Source organism: Triturus cristatus, chromosome 11, assembly GCF_964204655.1.
Source record: "Triturus cristatus chromosome 11, aTriCri1.1, whole genome shotgun sequence".
NCBI lineage: Eukaryota > Metazoa > Chordata > Amphibia > Caudata > Salamandridae > Triturus > Triturus cristatus.
The window spans coordinates 1,182,160,810-1,182,178,345 of record NC_140594.1 but is presented as its reverse complement, the minus strand read 5'-3'; the positions used below and the strand labels follow the sequence as shown (position 1 = coordinate 1,182,178,345).

The 17,536-nt window shown below is 47.3% G+C and overlaps 1 protein-coding gene across 1 annotated transcript in view; it reads left to right on the top strand.

Moving 5' to 3' along the window:
* The window catches only part of LOC146788688 (programmed cell death protein 1-like), a 60,355-nt gene extending 43,192 nt beyond the window's left edge, over positions 1-17,163 (top strand). The window contains exons 4-5 of the mRNA XM_085634137.1: positions 9,487-9,521; positions 15,372-17,163. Of these exons, the coding sequence (XP_085490263.1) occupies positions 9,487-9,521; positions 15,372-15,539 (203 nt within the window). The 3' untranslated portion in view covers positions 15,540-17,163. The remainder of the gene's footprint in view (positions 1-9,486; positions 9,522-15,371) is intronic.
* Positions 17,164-17,536: the final 373 nt, after the last annotated feature.

The window sequence follows — 17,536 nt, the reverse complement described above, 5'->3', positions numbered from 1 at the left end:
TTTCTGGTACAGTCTTTATCTAACTGCAGATTCCTCACTGACCTTCCCTGCTCCCAGTTCTGTGGGATGGACCCATACTGTCTGTAGGAAGGTGGATATCTGACTATGGTTACCCCCAACTATTTGCCTAGTGTCTAGCTGGTTTTTCGACTTAGTTGGCCTGAGATCCTGCCATTCAGGGTCTCAGGCTGTCTGCTCTCTCTTTAAAATGGACTCCATGTACCCTAGGTACATTCCCAATTGGTAAGGACCACCTTATTGGACCCTGTACAGTGTACCCTAGGTACCCAGGGCATAGGTGTACCCTAGGCCTCCCAGGGGCTGCAACATGTATTATGCCACCCCTGGTCTGGCCTTCCAATCAGACACAACTGGCTGATCACTCAGCTGGGGCAAGGTCGTGTAATCACCCCTTGCTTAGATATAGTATATCTATATCTACCTTATATATAGACACATGTGTACCTATCAGCCACTCCTATGGCAGGCCTTAACAATCCTGGAGGCAGAGTGCTTGGTAACATGTGAGATGGTGCTCTAGCATGAGCCGAGCCTGTCTGCAGCTTTCGGAACCATGTCCTAATAGCTGTTCTATGATATAGCCTACCATATACTCTTAAAGTGCCTTATAATCTTAAACGGTTATGGTAACTATGTTTTGGCTTTATCAAAACATGTCGTGTAAGGTGTCTAACACTTTGGAATAATACCCCCATACCAATTCTGGTGATGAGGATATTATTCCTCCCTTCTAGAGGGAGAGACATGTTAAAATCCTACTTTGCTGTTTAACTCTAACCAAAGCCTCAGCATCACAAAATGGATGCTGCTGCCACAGACACGAGTCTGACCTCCTGCTGCTGGGAGTGATCCCGGCAAAGGAGGCTTGGACAATAGGTTTCCTGCTTGGGGAGGTGCTAGCACCTCCCCAGACAGACTTTAGTGTATTGGGGCAGGGAGGGCTGAAAGGAATGAGACATGCCTGGGGCACACAAGGTGTCCCATGCATAGTCCAGTTCAAACCGGTGCTGGGGCACTCCAGCCCCAGTCCTGGCGCGAAACTGGACAAAGGGAAGGGGGTGTAACCACCCCCCTCCCAGGTCCCACCCATAAGGCGTGACCTAGCAGGTATCCCAGCCCCCCAGATTAGTATAAGAGTGGGAGTTGGGCCTCAAGACTTTAGATTATCCTGAACCTGCAACTTGAACAGAAACTCTGGACCTTCGACATTCGACGAAAGAAGAAGACTGAAGAATCTCCCTTGTGGCCAAGGAGTGGCTACCCTGTGCAAACAAGCACCATCAAGAGACTACCCTTTGCTTTGCTCCAGTTCTACGAGGGACCGACTGCAGAGCCCGACCAGAGCCTTGACTTCCAGACTTCTCCAACCCTGATCCCCATCCACAGCCGTGCTGAGATCCGTGGAGGCGACGAGAGACGTGGGACCGGCTACCTGGGAAAAGTGGCTAGTATCTTCAAGCACAGCTTCTGAGGCACCCTCGAAGTTGTGCACCAGGGATTGAGAAGCCCCAATCCCAAGCACCGTCTGCACCGAAGATCAGCCCCCCACACTCCACGAGTCCTGCGTGGGGCCCTTCTGCATTTTCCTGCTTGCCGCGTCTGTCCGGTTGCTTGCCCGCTGGCTAGTGGCCTCTGAGACGACGCACCCTGAAATCTTCAGCGCTGGTTTCGCTCCTCCAGACTGGCTCCCGCTTCCTTGCAAAGAAGAAGCACCCCAGACCTTCCTGGTCTGCACCAGAAGCAAGTCCTCCGTTCTTCGTGGGTTCCGCTTGCCAAGGCTTGGTGAGTCCTAGTCCAACTTCGACGCCGCCGACAGCAAGAGCCTTCGTGGGACAGCTCGCCTCCTGGTCCTGGTCGTCCTCGACGTTCCCTGGTCCTCGTGGCTGCAGCGACAAGCTTCACCTTCACCTGCAATCTTCACGACATCGTCTGGTTCCTTCCTGGTTCCACGTGGTCACTGGCTAGTGACCTTGCTCTGTCCCCTCTGCTTGCAGGTATCCTTTCTTCCTGATCCCAGCCTTGGGATCCACCGGACACTCTTCACTGACTGCCTGTCAGCATCTTTCTTCAGGCATCCATAGGAGTCGACGACGAAACCCGACGCAACTTCACCCCTATGCACCCGCAGCCTGTGGGCTAGGTAACTTGGGTACTCTGGTGCTCATCAGGGTAGTGACTATCCTAGTGTCTAGTTTTCCAGTCTCGACTTCCTAGCTACTCCGGAAGTGTCCTAAATCTATCTAATTCAAAACTGTACTATTTCTATCGACTATACGCATTACGCGTGAATGTTTCCACTCTGCACCTGAATCCCGTGGGCCTCCCACTTCCTAACCTTTGGTAGTATAGTGTAGCCCCAGCGATTCCCTAGGCCTAGGCCTATCCTATTTCCGTGACAGTGGTCCTTATACCACTTACTTAGTATATGGTTTGCGTGGCACCTAGGGCCTAACTGTATTACTTACCTGTGTGACTTAATGTATGCATAAATAAGACTGTGTTGTACTTACCTCTAATCTCATAAAGAGTGCTGAGGGTTTGTTTAGAATAAATACACTTTATTTTATATATATATCTGTTGTGGTGTCCTTTCATTTGGTATTCAAGGGATTATATATGGTATCACAGCTGGCTTCACATGCCATTCAGAGTTTAGCCTAAGACTGCTCTTGTCCATGCTACCACTAGGATAGCTGGTCTATAAGGTTGACTTTACAACCAATCACCATAAGGGTATTTGGACTGATATAAGGTGTACACTAGAACTAGTGACATCATACATCAGGCCAACTTCTCACATTGGTGAGCAGCGGTTGGGATCTGAGCTTGCTGTTGTAATACCATTGTAATCTTGAGATACTAAATTGAAAGATCACACAGATATTGTTTAGGTACATATAACATAGATTATAATACTTAAGTCCTACTGGACTTAGTGGTTGTAGGTTGAAGGGAGTAACACACCCTGACTACAACTACTAGAAAGGTTTAGTAGATACAACTAGTGTAGGTAGGTGCACACACCACACCCTCACTAGAATCATGCCCCTGGATGGAGATCACACTGATGCTCCCTCAGGAGAGGAGAATCCTAGAAAGGTTCCCTCTAGATATGATGCATTCACTTTCCAGGAGATGAGACAACTGTGTACCTCCAGGAGATTAAAACAGGGTTCCAACCCTACCCTTAGACAGCTAGTGGAGCTTCTGGAGGCCTATGATGCTGAAAGAGCTGCCCAGGACGGTGCCATAGCTGTAGATAAGGGTCTACCCACCACAGAGGAGTCAGATGGGGCTTCAGATGGAGAGGTAGACAGCCAGGGCCAAGTAGGAATACTTAGCCAGGCTAACCTAAGTTTACATGGGAGTTTGCATGGGGTCCCCCCATACAGACCCCCAAGTGGGCTTAACCAGAGAAACAGGAGGGACAGATCCCCTTCAAGGGAATCCATCCACTCCCATGTCTCTAGCATCTCTAGTGTTTCCTCTCACAGGGGAATGACTTCCCCTGAGAGAAAGGAGCATGAAGCCAGAATGAGGGAAGCTAATCTGAGGATTCAGAGGGAAGAACTTGCCCTTGCCAAAGAGAAGCTTGCTCTGGCTAGAGAACAAAAGTTAAGTGGGTTAGAACCCACTGGTGGCAGCAATATCCCTAGAGATAGGGATAGGCTTATGACCATAGAAACCTAAGCAAGATAGTCCCCCCATATCAGAATGGGGATGACATCCACAAGTGGATGACTGCTTTGGAGAGGGCCTGCAAAGTACAGCAGGTACCCCAGAGTCAGTGGGCAGCTATCTTGTGGCTCTCCTTTTCTGACAAAGGTAGAGACAAGCTCCTCACAGTCAGTGATGAGGATGCTAACAATTACAAAGTCCTGAAGAGTGCTCTGATAGATGGGTTTGGCTTAACCACTGAGCAATATAGGTTGTTGTTCAGAGACACCCAGAAGACACAGACACAGGACTGGTCTGATTTTGTGGATTGTGCCACTAAGGCTTTGGAAGGTTGGTTAACTGGCAGCAGGGTGCAGGACTATACAGGATTGTACAACTTGATTATGAGGGAGCAGATCCTTAGTAATTGTCAAAACCAGCTTCTCCATCAACACCTGGTAGACTCAGATTTGACCTCTCCCCAAGAATTGGGAAAGAGGGCAGATAAATGGGTCAGGACCAGGATTAGGCCTAAAAATCAGGGTGGTGACCAAAAGAAAGATACCACCAAGCCTCAAGAGAAGGGTGGGGACAAAACAAAAGAGAAATCTTCCTCAGGGCCCCAAAACTCCACACAGGGTGGTGGGTCCCAAGCTCCCTCCTCTACCACAGTTAAAAAGCCTTACTGCCGTGAGTGTAAAACTCCTGGGCATTGGAAAACTGACAGCAGTTGCCCAAAGGCTAAAAACAAAACTGTTCCTCCAACTACTCCTGTCACACCACCGATTACTGTCAGCAGTAATCCCCCAGGTGGTGGGAGTGCCCCCAAAAATTTGGTTGGGTTTTCTTGGGGAACACAGGGGGATCCTGGCTTAGCCAATTCCCCTACAGCAGCTACTCTTGTCTGTGATGGTGGCATGGGGTTTGCCAACTTCACTGCCTGTCCCAACACTTTGGGTAGGTACAGACAGGAGCCCTACATCAATGGTAGAAAAGCTGAGGCCTACAGAGACACTGGAGCTAGCATCACTATGGTGGCCCATAGGCTAGTTCCCTCTGAGCAGATTTTGCCTGGTTTCTCATACCAGGTGACTAACATTGATGGCAAACAGAACAGTCATCCCATGGCAGAGGTATGTCTCAGCTGGGGAGGTGTCACTGGCCCTAAAAGGGTGGCAGTGTCTCCAACCTTGCCTGTGGACTGCTTACTGGGGAATGACTTAGAACTCTCAGCTTGGGCTGGAGTTGAACAAGACACCCATTCCACAATGGTAGGCCTTTCAAAAAAGGGTAGTGGGGTTGTGCCAGCCACAACCCCTGTCCAAGTAGATTTCCTCCCTGAAAAGGTTGGAAGGGCAGTGGTAGCCACAGCCCAGGCAAAGACAGACTTCCCTGTAGAGACTGACAGAGCTGTGACAGTCACAGCTCAAACACAAACTGAGTGCCTCCCTGAAAAGGTGGGCAGGGCTGTAATGGTCTCAGCCTATACTCAGACTGACATAGGTGTAGTGAAGCCTGAAACTATGGATCACTCCACACAAACAGAGAGTAGTGGGGAGGAAGAAAAGTCTCCCTCTCCCCAGACATTAGGAAAAGGTCAGCCTCCTCAGGGATCTGACCTCACCCCTTGTGAAGGAACTGCCCCAGAGGTAGCCAGGCCTGGCCTGGCAGAGCCTCTGATGTCAGTGGCCCCTTCCAAGGTGGGACCCAGTCTGGTGCAGGTAGCCTGCCTCTCTCTACCCTGCCTCAGTCAGCCCAGGGCTGCAGAGGTCAGGAAGGCCAGTGGACCCCAAGAGGGCCCCTGTCCACAAGAACCCCCCCATCAAAAGAATGAGGATTGCCTGGCTAGTAGCCCTAGCCAGGTGATGGGTAAAAACATTCCTGAGGGATCCCCTTTACAGGTAGTTAGGGACCTCCCCCAGAGGGATTCTGTTGGGCACAGGCAAACATGGGACCTTAGGGCCCCAAACCTGACCTGTCCCTCCAGTAAGCCCACAAAAGGAACCCAGCCTCCAGCTTTAGGTAGCCAGAGGCTGACCCTGAGAGCACAGTGCAACTCAGTTAAAGAAAGAAAGGCATCCATGGTGGAGGATGATTGGAGGAAGCTGAGGCCTCACTTTGAGGACACTCACTTCAGTACTCCAACTCAACACCAGCCTTTTACTTTGCAAAGACACACCAAAGGAAGAGATTCCCTATGGTGGAGACCCTATGATACCTTTAGGGTGAGGGATTGCTTAGTGGACCATGAGACAGGGGGTAACCATGCCAGTGCTGGTTCTTCCTTATATGGCCACTTAGGCAAGAGAGGCTTGCCTTGTCAAGGCCAGCCTTAACTCCTTTCGTTTGGGGGGGGGTTGTGTAGGAAGGTGGATATCTGACTATGGTTACCCCCAACTTTTTGCCTAGTGTCTAGCTGGTTTTTCGACTTAGTTGGCCTGAGATCCTGCCATTCAGGGTCTCAGGCTGTCTGCTCTCTCTTTAAAATGGACTCCATGTACCCTAGGTACATTCCCAATTGGTAAGGATCACCTTATTGGACACTGTACAGTGTACCCTAGGTACCCAGGGCATAGGTGTACCCTAGGCCTCCCAGGGGCTGCAGCATGTATTATGCCACCCCTGGTCTGGCCTTCCAATCAGACACAACTGGCTGATCACTCAGCTGGGGCAAGGTCGTGTAATCACCCCTTGCTTAGATATAGTATATCTATATCTACCTTATATATAGACACATGTGTGCCTATCAGCCACTCCTATGGCAGGCCTTAACAATCCTGGAGGCAGAGTGCTTGGTAACATGTGAGATGGTGCTCTAGCATGAGCTGAGCCTGTCTGCAGCTTTCGGAACCATGTCCTTATAGCTGTTCTATGATATAGCCTACCATATACTCTTAAAGTGTCTTATAAACTTAAACGGTTATGGTAACTATGGTTTGGCTTTATCAAAACATGTCGTGTAAGGTGTCTAACACTTTGGAATAATACCCCCATACCAATTCTGGTGATGAGGATATTATTCCTCCCTTCTAGAGGGAGAGACATGTTAAAATCCTTCTTTGCTGTTTAACTCTAACCAAAGCCTCAGCCTCACAAAATGGATGCTGCTGCCACAGACACGAGTCTGACCTCCTGCTGCTGGGAGTGATCCCGGCAAGGGAGGCTTGGACAATAGGTTTCCTGCTTGGGGAGGTGCTAGCACCTCCCCAGACAGACTTTAGTGTATTGGGGCAGGGAGGGCTGAAAGGAATGAGACATGCCTGGGGCACACAAGGTGTCCCATGCATAGTCCAGTTCAAACCGGTGCTGGGGCACTCCAGCCCCAGTCCTGGCGCGAAACTGGACAAAGGGAAGGGGGTGTAACCACCCCCCTCCCAGGTCCCACCCATAAAGCGTGACCTAGCAGGTATCCCAGCCCCCCAGATTAGTATAAGAGTGGGAGTTGGGCCTCAAGACTTTAGATTATCCTGAACCTGCAACTTGAACAGAAACTCTGGACCTTCGACATTCGACGAAAGAAGAAGACTGAAGAATCTCCCTTGTGGCCAAGGAGTGGCTACCCTGTGCAAACAGGCACCATCAAGAGACTACCCTTTGCTTTGCTCCAGTTCTACGAGGGACCGACTGCAGAGCCCGACCAGAGCCTTGACTTCCAGACTTCTCCGACCCTGATCCCCATCCACAGCCGTGCTGAGATCCGTGGAGGCGACGAGAGACGTGGGACCGGCTACCTGGGAAAAGTGGCTAGTATCTTCAAGCACAGCTTCTGAGGCACCCTCGAAGTTGTGCACCGGGGATTGAGAAGCCCCAACCCCAAGCACCATCTGCACCGAAGATCAGCCCCCCACACTCCACGAGTCCTGCGTGGGGCCCTTCTGCATTTTCCTGCTTGCCGCGTCTGTCCGGTTGCTTGCCCGCTGGCTAGTGGCCTCTGAGACGACGCACCCTGAAATCTTCAGCGCTGGTTTGGCTCCTCCAGAGTGGCTCCCGCTTCCTTGCAAAGAAGAAGCACCCCAGACCTTCCTGGTCTGCACCAGAAGCAAGTCCTCCGTTCTTCGTGGGTTCCGCTTGCCAAGGCTTGGTGAGTCCTAGTCCAACTTCGACGCCGCCGACAGCAAGAGCCTTTGTGGGACAGCTCGCCTCCTGGTCCTGGTCGTCCTCGACGTTCCCTGGTCCTCGTGGCTGCAGCGACAAGCTTCACCTTCACCTGCAATCTTCACGACATCGTCTGGTTCCTTCCTGGTTCCACGTGGTCACTGGCTAGTGACCTTGACTCTGTCCCCTGTGCTTGCAGGTATCCTTTCTTCCTGATCCCAGCCTTGGGATCCACCGGACACTCTTCACTGACTGCCTGTCAGCATCTTTCTTCAGGCATCCATAGGAGTCGACGACGAAACCCGACGCAACTTCACCCCTATGCACCCGCAGCCTGTGGGCTAGGTAACTTGGGTACTCTGGTGCTCATCAGGGTAGTGACTATCCTAGTGTCTAGTTTTCCAGTCTCGACTTCCTAGCTACTCCGGAAGTGTCCTAAATCTATCTAATTCAAAACTGTACTATTTCTATCGACTATACGCATTACGCGTGAGTGTTTCCACTCTGCACCTGAATCCCGTGGGCCTCCCACTTCCTAACCTTTGGTAGTATAGTGTAGCCCCAGCGATTCCCTAGGCCTAGGCCTATCCTATTTCCGTGACAGTGGTCCTTATACCACTTACTTAGTATATGGTTTGCGTGGCCCCTAGGGCCTAACTGTATTACTTACCTGTGTGACTTAATGTATGCATAAATAAGACTGTGTTGTACTTACCTCTAATCTCATAAAGAGTGCTGAGGGTTTGTTTAGAATAAATACACTTTATTTTATATATATACCTGTTGTGGTGTCCTTTCATTTGGTATTCAAGGGATTATATATGGTATCACAGCTGGCTTCACATGCCACTCAGAGTTTAGCCTAAGACTGCTCTTGTCCATGCTACCACTAGGATAGCTGGTCTATAAGGTTGACTTTACAACCAATCACCATAAGGGTATTTGGACTGATATAAGGTGTACACTAGAACTAGTGACATCATACATCAGGCCAACTTCTCACATTGTCCATTAACAAAGTTCTATTTATTGAACACATCTGCACACTGTCACATGTTGATATCTGTGGCGTCCACGTTCGTGGGCGCGGGCAGAGTTTAAAAAGAAACTCGGGGGTTGGCGCATATATAGTGGCCCCTGATGCCATATCCAGCGAGGGACGGATCCATCATGTACCTGCCCAACACTACTTATCGACATGGTCAGTAAACTGATTCGAAAGCTATTAGATCTAGAGTGATGCCGAAGGGATATTTACAAAGTGAGTATTCTGCAGTTAGATAGAGTCTCTACCAGAAAAGATGTTAGAGAAGGTAACTAGTTCATTTGAATTAGTTTTAGGGCAATGCCTGTGGAAAAAGGGTGCTGTAGAATTCAGTGTCTGACCCAAATCCTTAAAATGTTTACGGAGGTGGGAGTTACATCCACTCACAAAAAAATTTCGTAAGTGCCCCTCCAGATCTGTCTGTAAAACACCAATATATTCTGCAAATGGCATTGTAAAGTGCACCATTTGGCCCAACTTCACTTAACGTTTGTTACCCTGACTCCCCCTTTTTCGCTGTCACTCCTGTTTAGCTGATGCACCATATGCCCCACCGGTTTTAAGGTTTGTGCAGTGCTGTGAAAACACGATTACGGTAAAAATAAAACTTTCGCTTAATGTGGAAACTCACTTACCAATGCACTGACAAACAAACGTTTGCTTTTCAGGAAACAGAAAACCTCGAAGCGGAACCTCGCGCTTGGTAAGTTTCCTCCCATCAACCATGAATTTTTCTTTAATTTCTTTTTCACAGCTGAGGTGAATGTGGTGGCTTGCTTGTGGGTCACTGCTTGTGTGGACAATCCTGTGTGGGTGTTGAGACCGGTGTGTAAGCCGTAGAAAACAGCTTCAAATTCTGACAAAACGTACTCAGCATTTCATCCTTCTGAAGTCAATAACATAGGTGCCATTGAGTTGCTCCAATACTCAGAACACGCTTAATGTGGTAATAGATAATTTTGTTTCATTGAATTTATGGATTACTTTTACCAACTAAGCAAAAATGGTACAAAAAGCTGAAGAACTCATTAAAGTATACCACATCACAAAGAATATAGGGTTAGAACTGAGGTGCAGAAGGCTCTCCTTAATAAAGATTTAAAGAGTTGCAGAGAAGGAATGAAGTCAACAGGGAAAAGGAATGTGAGGAAGTGGAGAGCAAAGGGAAATCGGAGAGCTCAGGGAAACCTGAGGTTCTGATGCACAGCGTAGATTGGGGAGCAGTATAGACAGCAAGGAGAGCTGAAGTTAGGAACAAGCCCACAAATCCACTGAAAAACAACATGGAGAACCAAAACGTAAGTTGAGAATCTAAACACGCGCTGTAGTGAAGCGAAGGAAGAAATGATAGGGGTTTATACCAATACTGGGTTTTAAATATCATCTTGGCCAAATACTGTATCCAGAACATCGAATACCACAATATCATGAAGGTAAGCGTATACGGGTAAATATAGATTTATTATTCTTACCTCCAGATCAGCGCACCTTGACAAAATGTAGTGGTTTTATAGGTGAGAAAAAGACAGGTGTTCCATTGCATGAGCTGCGAAAAAGAATGTGTGTTTGGAGAAGGGGAGATTGGTTAAAGTTCATGCCTACATTAAGAGCTATGGAGAGAAAGAGGTGAGGAAGAGACTTGAGGTTGGAGGAGGATGAACGTAGGGTGAGGTGTGATGGAATACAGTTTTGGAAAAATCAAGCAGAGGCACCAAATGGTTTAAGTAGGAACATGCCAACATTCTAAAAGTGGCACTTTCAGATTTGCAATTTAAAAAAACACTTTACCATAAGTTGTTTTTTAAATTGTGAGTCCAGAGACACCAAATTTGATTTTCCCATCTTGTCCCAATGGGAAACTATGCTTATAAAATGTTATAAGGCAGTCCCATGTTAACCTATGGGAGAGATAGGCCCTGCAAAAGTGAAGCAAATGTCATGCTTTTTAAATACACTACACCCTGCCCTTGGGGCTGCATAGGGGTTACCTTAGGGGTGACATGGATGTAATAAGAAGGAAGGTTTGGGCCTGGCAAGAATGTTAACTTGCCAGTTCGGAATGGCAGTTTAAGCTGCACACACAGGTTCTGCAGTGGCAGGCCTGAGCCATGTTTAAAAGGCTACTGAGGTGGGTGGCACAATCAGTTCTGCAGGCCCACTGAGTAGCATTTAATTTACATGCCCTGGGCACATGTAGTGCACTCTACTTGGGACTCAAAACTAAATTAAATAAGCCAATTGTGAATAACCAATGTTACCATGTTTAGAGTACAGCATATGCACTTTAGCACTTGTTAGCAGTGGTAAAGTACCCAAAAAGCTAAAGCCAGCACAAATTAAGTCAGCAAAACAGGTCGTCAGAAGGCAAAATGTGCATGGGAAACCACGCCAAGGATGCCAGGTCTAACAATAATGTATATTCTTGTACATAAGGCGTCAGTGGCCTCTTTGAGACCTCTCTAAGGCTCACAGAAAGACAGAAGCAAGATGTTTATATTTGAAATGGCAGCCTATGGACAGCGAAACACAAGTAGAGCCTCCTACCTGGAGCTAGTGTCTGGAAAAGAGGTGGACTGACCACATTCTAAGTATTTGGAAGGGTGACTCCACCTTAGGTAGAAAGGTCAATCTTGTGGCAGAATATATAGGTATGGTGCTTTTTTCATAATGCTCCCAACACCTGATGTATACCGATACCTGCTCAGTGGATCCCCTTCTGCAGAACGTCTGCTTCCTCTGTGAGTATTCCAGGTTCCATAGTATATAATGTCTGCAGGGGCTTCCTTTGCAATCTGCTTGGAATTGGGCTCTCCTTTATATGCAGTATCTTTTCCAAGTGAATGTGGGGATGACGTAGCCTCGACTTAGACCTGGGAGGACAAGAGCTAATGTTGTTCAAGGCTTTTGTTGGCTCAGTGATGGCATAGAGAACTTTTCCCTGCTTCTCTATTGCAGTAAGTCTATCCCACTTTTTCTGTATCCTCAGGGGACAGGAGTGGAGGCTGGTCCCAGCCAGCATCTGTTAAGTTTAGACTTGGAAACATGCATATGTCCTCCATCTATTGTGAAGTAGACATATAGGCTTGTGTGTCTTGTCCATTTCCTCGAAGAGCGGCGCTGCATGCCCAGCACTGCTCCGTTCCCGCCAGGACCTACAAGAATGCCATTTTCACTGAATGATGGGCCTTGCATGTCTCGTCTTGTGCACCCGGTCTCTACTAGCACCCTTGCCCTACTGGACCTGGGTACATGTAGGACCAAGAACAGCCCCATCCACGATCTTTAGATGCTATATGCTCAAGCAGGTATGTGTGCGGGGGTATTTACACAGTACAAACCTAACCGGAAAGCAACCGAACACTGAACAAAAATGGGGTGAGCCCAAGGTACAGTAAGAATGCTACAGTGAGGGAGAAGGATGAACTGTATCTAAAAGGTGAGGAGATAAGAGGTGTGTCCCCAGTCTCCGAGTTGCTGAATTGCAGGAGGTTTGGAGCACTTCTCATGTCAATAGGAATGTTTTTCCAGATCCTGGGTGTATAGACTGAGAATGCTATTCCTTTCTTCCAATGTGTGACATTGTCTACTGAAGATGGTCAGTTTCCTAGCCTGGTATGTTGCAATATTGTTTCTGAAAACCCTGTGTGATTGATGCACCTGGTGCTGTAGACGAAACAGGCCTGAATGGGCAGCCTGTTCTTTCACTGTTCGGATGAAGCGGTGATATTTATTCAGGCCCTTGATGAGATGTTCCTCAGTGCGTTGAATAACTTAAGAGTTGCCTGTATAAGGTTGAGGATGTTGTCGAGTAGATTGTTGCCTCCATTCAGATGGATTCCACAGCTGATCTGAAATCAGTTCCAAGTGTAAAAAGGCTCACTTTATTTTGAGTTAATACTGGTGCCAATCTGTCTTAGTTTGCTTACCTATGAGTTCCTCGAAGGAGAGGGCTGTGTCGAGAGTGAGTCCTTTAGATGTAGAGTGTTTGCTGTCCGCTTTGGGTGAAGCCACCGAGGCTCGTGTGTGCTAGCCTGCCTTGGATCATAGGGTGTATGGCACGGTAAGATAAGGACAGAACTTCTGTCTTTGTGTGGTTGCGTTTTAAGTTGGTGCTGATCACCCAGTTCTGAGTTAGGCCGTGGAATGTTTTAAGTCGTTGATTGGTGTCCACTGAAGAGTCTGTAAAGTAGAGTTTCAGTGGTCAGAGCATCGATGGGTTGTAATGTCTGTGAGTAGGGTACACATGGGTTCTACGTAGAGGATGAAGATGATGAGGCAGAGAATAGGTCCTTGGTGGACTCTAAGGGACACAGGAGTTTATGAGACTTGAGTTTCTGATCTGGGCAAGCTGGTGGCAGTTGTTGAGGTTAGAGATAAACCATTACAAGACTGTCTTAGTGAAACCTGTGCTTGTTTCGAGGGCGTTGATCGCTGCTTGTGGTCGATGGTGTAGGTCAGCTTAGAGGTCTAACAGAATCAGCAGGCAGCAGTGATCTTTGTAAATGAAGAGGAGGGCACCAGTGAGTACCTGTAAGGGTGCTTCTGGTGTGCTACAGCATGGTCTGAAGCCTGGTTGATAGGCCTGCAGATAGCGCTTCTTGATAATCTGATCCTGTGCATGATTTTTCATTTGATCTGAAGGTGGTTGATGGGTCTCTAGTTGTCAAGTTTAGCAAGGTATGTGTTTTCAGCAGGGGAGTCTTTCCTGCTTTATGGTCATCCAGGCAGAATCCTTGGGTCAGGTAGTCAGTGGACATGTTTAGGAGAGGGGCTATGTTTTCTCCGTGAACCGATAGTAGAATGTTATGTTCACATTAGGTGGTCTTGAGTATCTCACCTGGGTGTCTGAGAGATACCTAAAGTGGTCCAGCTGTAGATAGTGCAATGTGGGATTGTTGGATGAGGGTATGTCTGCTTTGTGTTGTTGTGTGGCCTGAGTTTTCTTATCTTTTGTGGCGAAGAAGTGGTTGAACATATTGCACGAGTCAATAGGTTGTGTGATGGGGGTTGGGATGCTCTGAGGTAGCCAGACAAGCCCTTTAGCACCCTGACAACTTGCTACATCCACCACTAGAACCAAGTCTATCTGGAGAAAAAAAACATGTATTAGAAAAACAGGAAGAGGAAGAACAGAATGTGATTCACCCACAAGGGCACAGGAATAAAAAAGGATGGAGCTCTGAAGCTCAGATGGAGGAGTCTGTACAACATACCACATATTCCTTTATTGTTTTACAGCTCTGGCTCATGCCCTTAGCATCTTCATAGTAATACAAGTGAAGTGATGGTCAGTTTGTTATTGTTTTATATAAAACATATAGAAATGAATTCAGATTGTAGACACTGACCCTGAAGCAGGAGGCCTAGAGTCACTAGGCTGAACTTGCTTTAAGAAACGCTTTGAGGGTAAGATGCGCCATAAGTATTTAGCGTGTACTCCAGGTATAGGCTTAGCCTCGAGCCAAAGACCTGGGGAATAATGAAGATGCAGGTCTACTGATGTGCATGACATACAGGTCACTCTGCAGAAATTTGCTATTGAGAAGGAAGGAAATAGCTGAAAGCAACCCCCAAGTTGTAAGTGTAAGAGACAAACAAAGCAGAAGTAGCAGAAAATATATGGCAGAAAAAAAAATGAAAGCAGTGGCGTTATTTGATCCAAATTGTAGAGGAAGTGACGTCACATAGCCTTTGTCCCTGATGACATCACAGGAAATCAAATTACTTGACCGAACAAGTGTGAAACATATCCGTTTGTGTCTTTTCAAAAATGTTTCCCTTGAAGCCTGCAGAATGTTATTGATAAGATCCCAGACAGCTTTGCCAAGCTAATAAAAGATAAAGGCGGATGCCCACTTCTGAATGCCATGTTGTTTAAACACAAGGATTGTAAAGCTGTGAGAAGGGCTTGAAAGCTGCAGCATATGAGTATCAGTTGCTGCCCTATAACACCCCTGAATGATGTTTCTGAGTCACAACTGGAAAGAGAATGATGCTTGTTTTTGAGGAATCGGAGGAAGATAGTCCATAGAAATATTTTAATTGAGCACCAATGTGTCCAGGCTTGTCAAATCACCCTCACATTTTCTAAAAACCACTTGCTGGTTTTCTCTCTGCACACACTTGTCAACCACTTGCTTATTCATCTCTCTCTCCCTGAACTTCCCAGTGAGTGAAATAATGCTGGTTAGGTAGGCAGAAACATCTAAAGTGGAAGGGGCACTGCCTGGAGCAAGGCATGTGGCACGGCAGTGGCAGCATTCACCACAGAAAGGGTTGGGCACAGGCTGTCAGCTGGTGGCCTCTCCATGGAGGGTGTGTCTCAAGGCGCTAGATTGGCGCTAGCTCTAGAAGTGGGAGAGAGTAGGTATACATTGAATCAGGGTGGGTGATGATTATCTTGCGTTTACAGAAGCATAACCTTTCTGAATAATACATTTGTTGTGAAGCATCAGACTGAACCCATGTTGCGACCAAATAAACCATCCTTGGTCAACAGCGGGGCATTATGTATGTTTTGGTGCCCCTTGTGATGGTTGCCCTCCTCTTCCAGAGAAAGGAAATGCCAAATGAGCCTGTTGATGCTTTGGACTACAGCGTCGTGGAATTTCAGACGACTAAGAAGGCAGACAGACTCAGCTCTGTCCTTGTATCGGACAATGTGGAGTACGCTACCATCATGTTTCCACCAAGCCTGCCGGCAACAGGAGGCCGGCACTGAACCAGAGAGAAGGGGCGGACGTCTGTGAAGAACACTCAGCAGGGACTGGATGGAGGCTCCTAGAGTGCACTAGACCCCTCTTACAGAGGGCTTCAGATGATGACTTAGAACTTTCACAAAAGTATATGTATTTTATATGTATCTTCTCCACTCTACTTGAATCATCTTTGTGTACTTGAAACCTCACTGAAAATTCAGAAGTTTTAAACATTATTCTTTGTTTATGAAGGAATTAAGGGAGCTCCTTCCACAGTAGCCCTTCTTATAACACAAACTTACTCCAAGCCCTTCTGAGTCCCTGAGAGACTCATGAGTGGCTCTTTGTAAGTAAGCGAGAGAAAGTGTATGGGCAGGAAGGGAGCGAAACACACTCCCATGATGGTACCCATCTTCTGTTCACCCAGGCAACCAGGGTTCTTTCAACGGCAAATGTTAAACGGTCCACCCCGTAATAACCTACTGGGTGAAAGCTAATACCCCTGCAAAAAACTCCTGTACCTTCTCAGCAAGAGCTGTGTTGGTTGAAGAAATGAAGAAGGCCTTTAGGCTTTCACAGTACAGATTGTGGACCATTCTGTATTCGCTCAGTTTCTAATTTTTTTTAAATTCCTTGTCAGTTTTATCCACTACCTCTCCATCCTCCTCTGCTTCCACTTCAGCTTTCACTCCCTCTGATCTCACCCTGTTTTACCCTCATTCATACCTGCCTCTTTTTGACACCTCTTCTACTCTCCTATCTCTGTACTCTCCTCCTCACCCCTCATATCCTATTCCCTCAGGACCTCTGGTCCCTTCTGCTTCAGTCTCTGCTTTTCCTCCTTCTGCCTCCCCCCCCCACCCACTCTGTAATCTACCCCCTTCCTCCTTCCATTCCTCCCTACCCACACTCCATCATTCACACCATCTTCCTCGCCCATTCCCTCCACCTTCTGCTCCACTCTCTTTCCCCCTGATGTTATTTATTAGTATAATGTATAAGGCATGTTCAACTGCATGATAGTGCTGCATACCTTTCAGTATTCAGCGCTATATAAATCTAATAAATGTAAAAAATAAAATGTAGGCACTTTTACACACAGAGTTGCCACACCTTCATGTGGCGTTCCTCTGGTTGCTGCCCTCGCCCTCCCTCTTCAACACATCTCTGTCTCCTGTTCAGCATGTTTCATGATGTGTTGGTGTCTCTAGAATTCGATGCCAATGATACCCTGGTCACTGGTGTGCCAGATTATTTAACAATTCTACTTCCATTCCAGATTTACCCATGTTCCAGTGAGAATTTACATCTCAGATGAGCCAAAATAGCCTTCAAGTATTTGTGCTAAGGTGGAGCCTCCAATGCTTTGGTCAGAAAGGCGAACAGTTCTGAGTGGCCTTTCACCCCCGGAGCCTTTTGAACAATAGGTTCGAGTTGCAGAAAACATCAAAAATCTGGATGTGAATTTTTTTTTCCCTTCAAAATGGGATCAGTGGAGTCAGTAGGAAGGAGCTGATTCCAGGAACTGAGTAAACTAAAACATATACCCCATTACTCTCCATATCAAACTGGTCATAATAAGCAGTCACATTTTAGTGTTTGCCCGAACAAGGTTTTCCTTTTGACAATAAATCTAGTTTTAAGCTTGTTCTTGGTCAATCCGTGCTTCTGGCATAAGGTGGCGAGGCTGTTCAACAGCTTGTTTTACCCCATAGGTGTCCTTGACAAAAGTTTCACTATATGCAATGAAGTGGTTAAACATAAGAGTGTAACATCAGCCCAGCATCCCTTGCGGTGCAGCCTGACCCCAGGTTTCTGCGTCCTGTAGGAGGCCCTTAGCCATCTCCACAGCCTGTGTCAAGTATCTTCAAAACTTAGCAGCAGACAATGCCTGGCTACTGCCCTCACAACATTTCCAAATGGTAACACAAAACTTTTTTTTTGCAGTTTAATATAGCTCGAACTAGACCTGAAGGTCTTGGAGCACTTTATATGAGCACCAGTTGGTTACACAAGGACA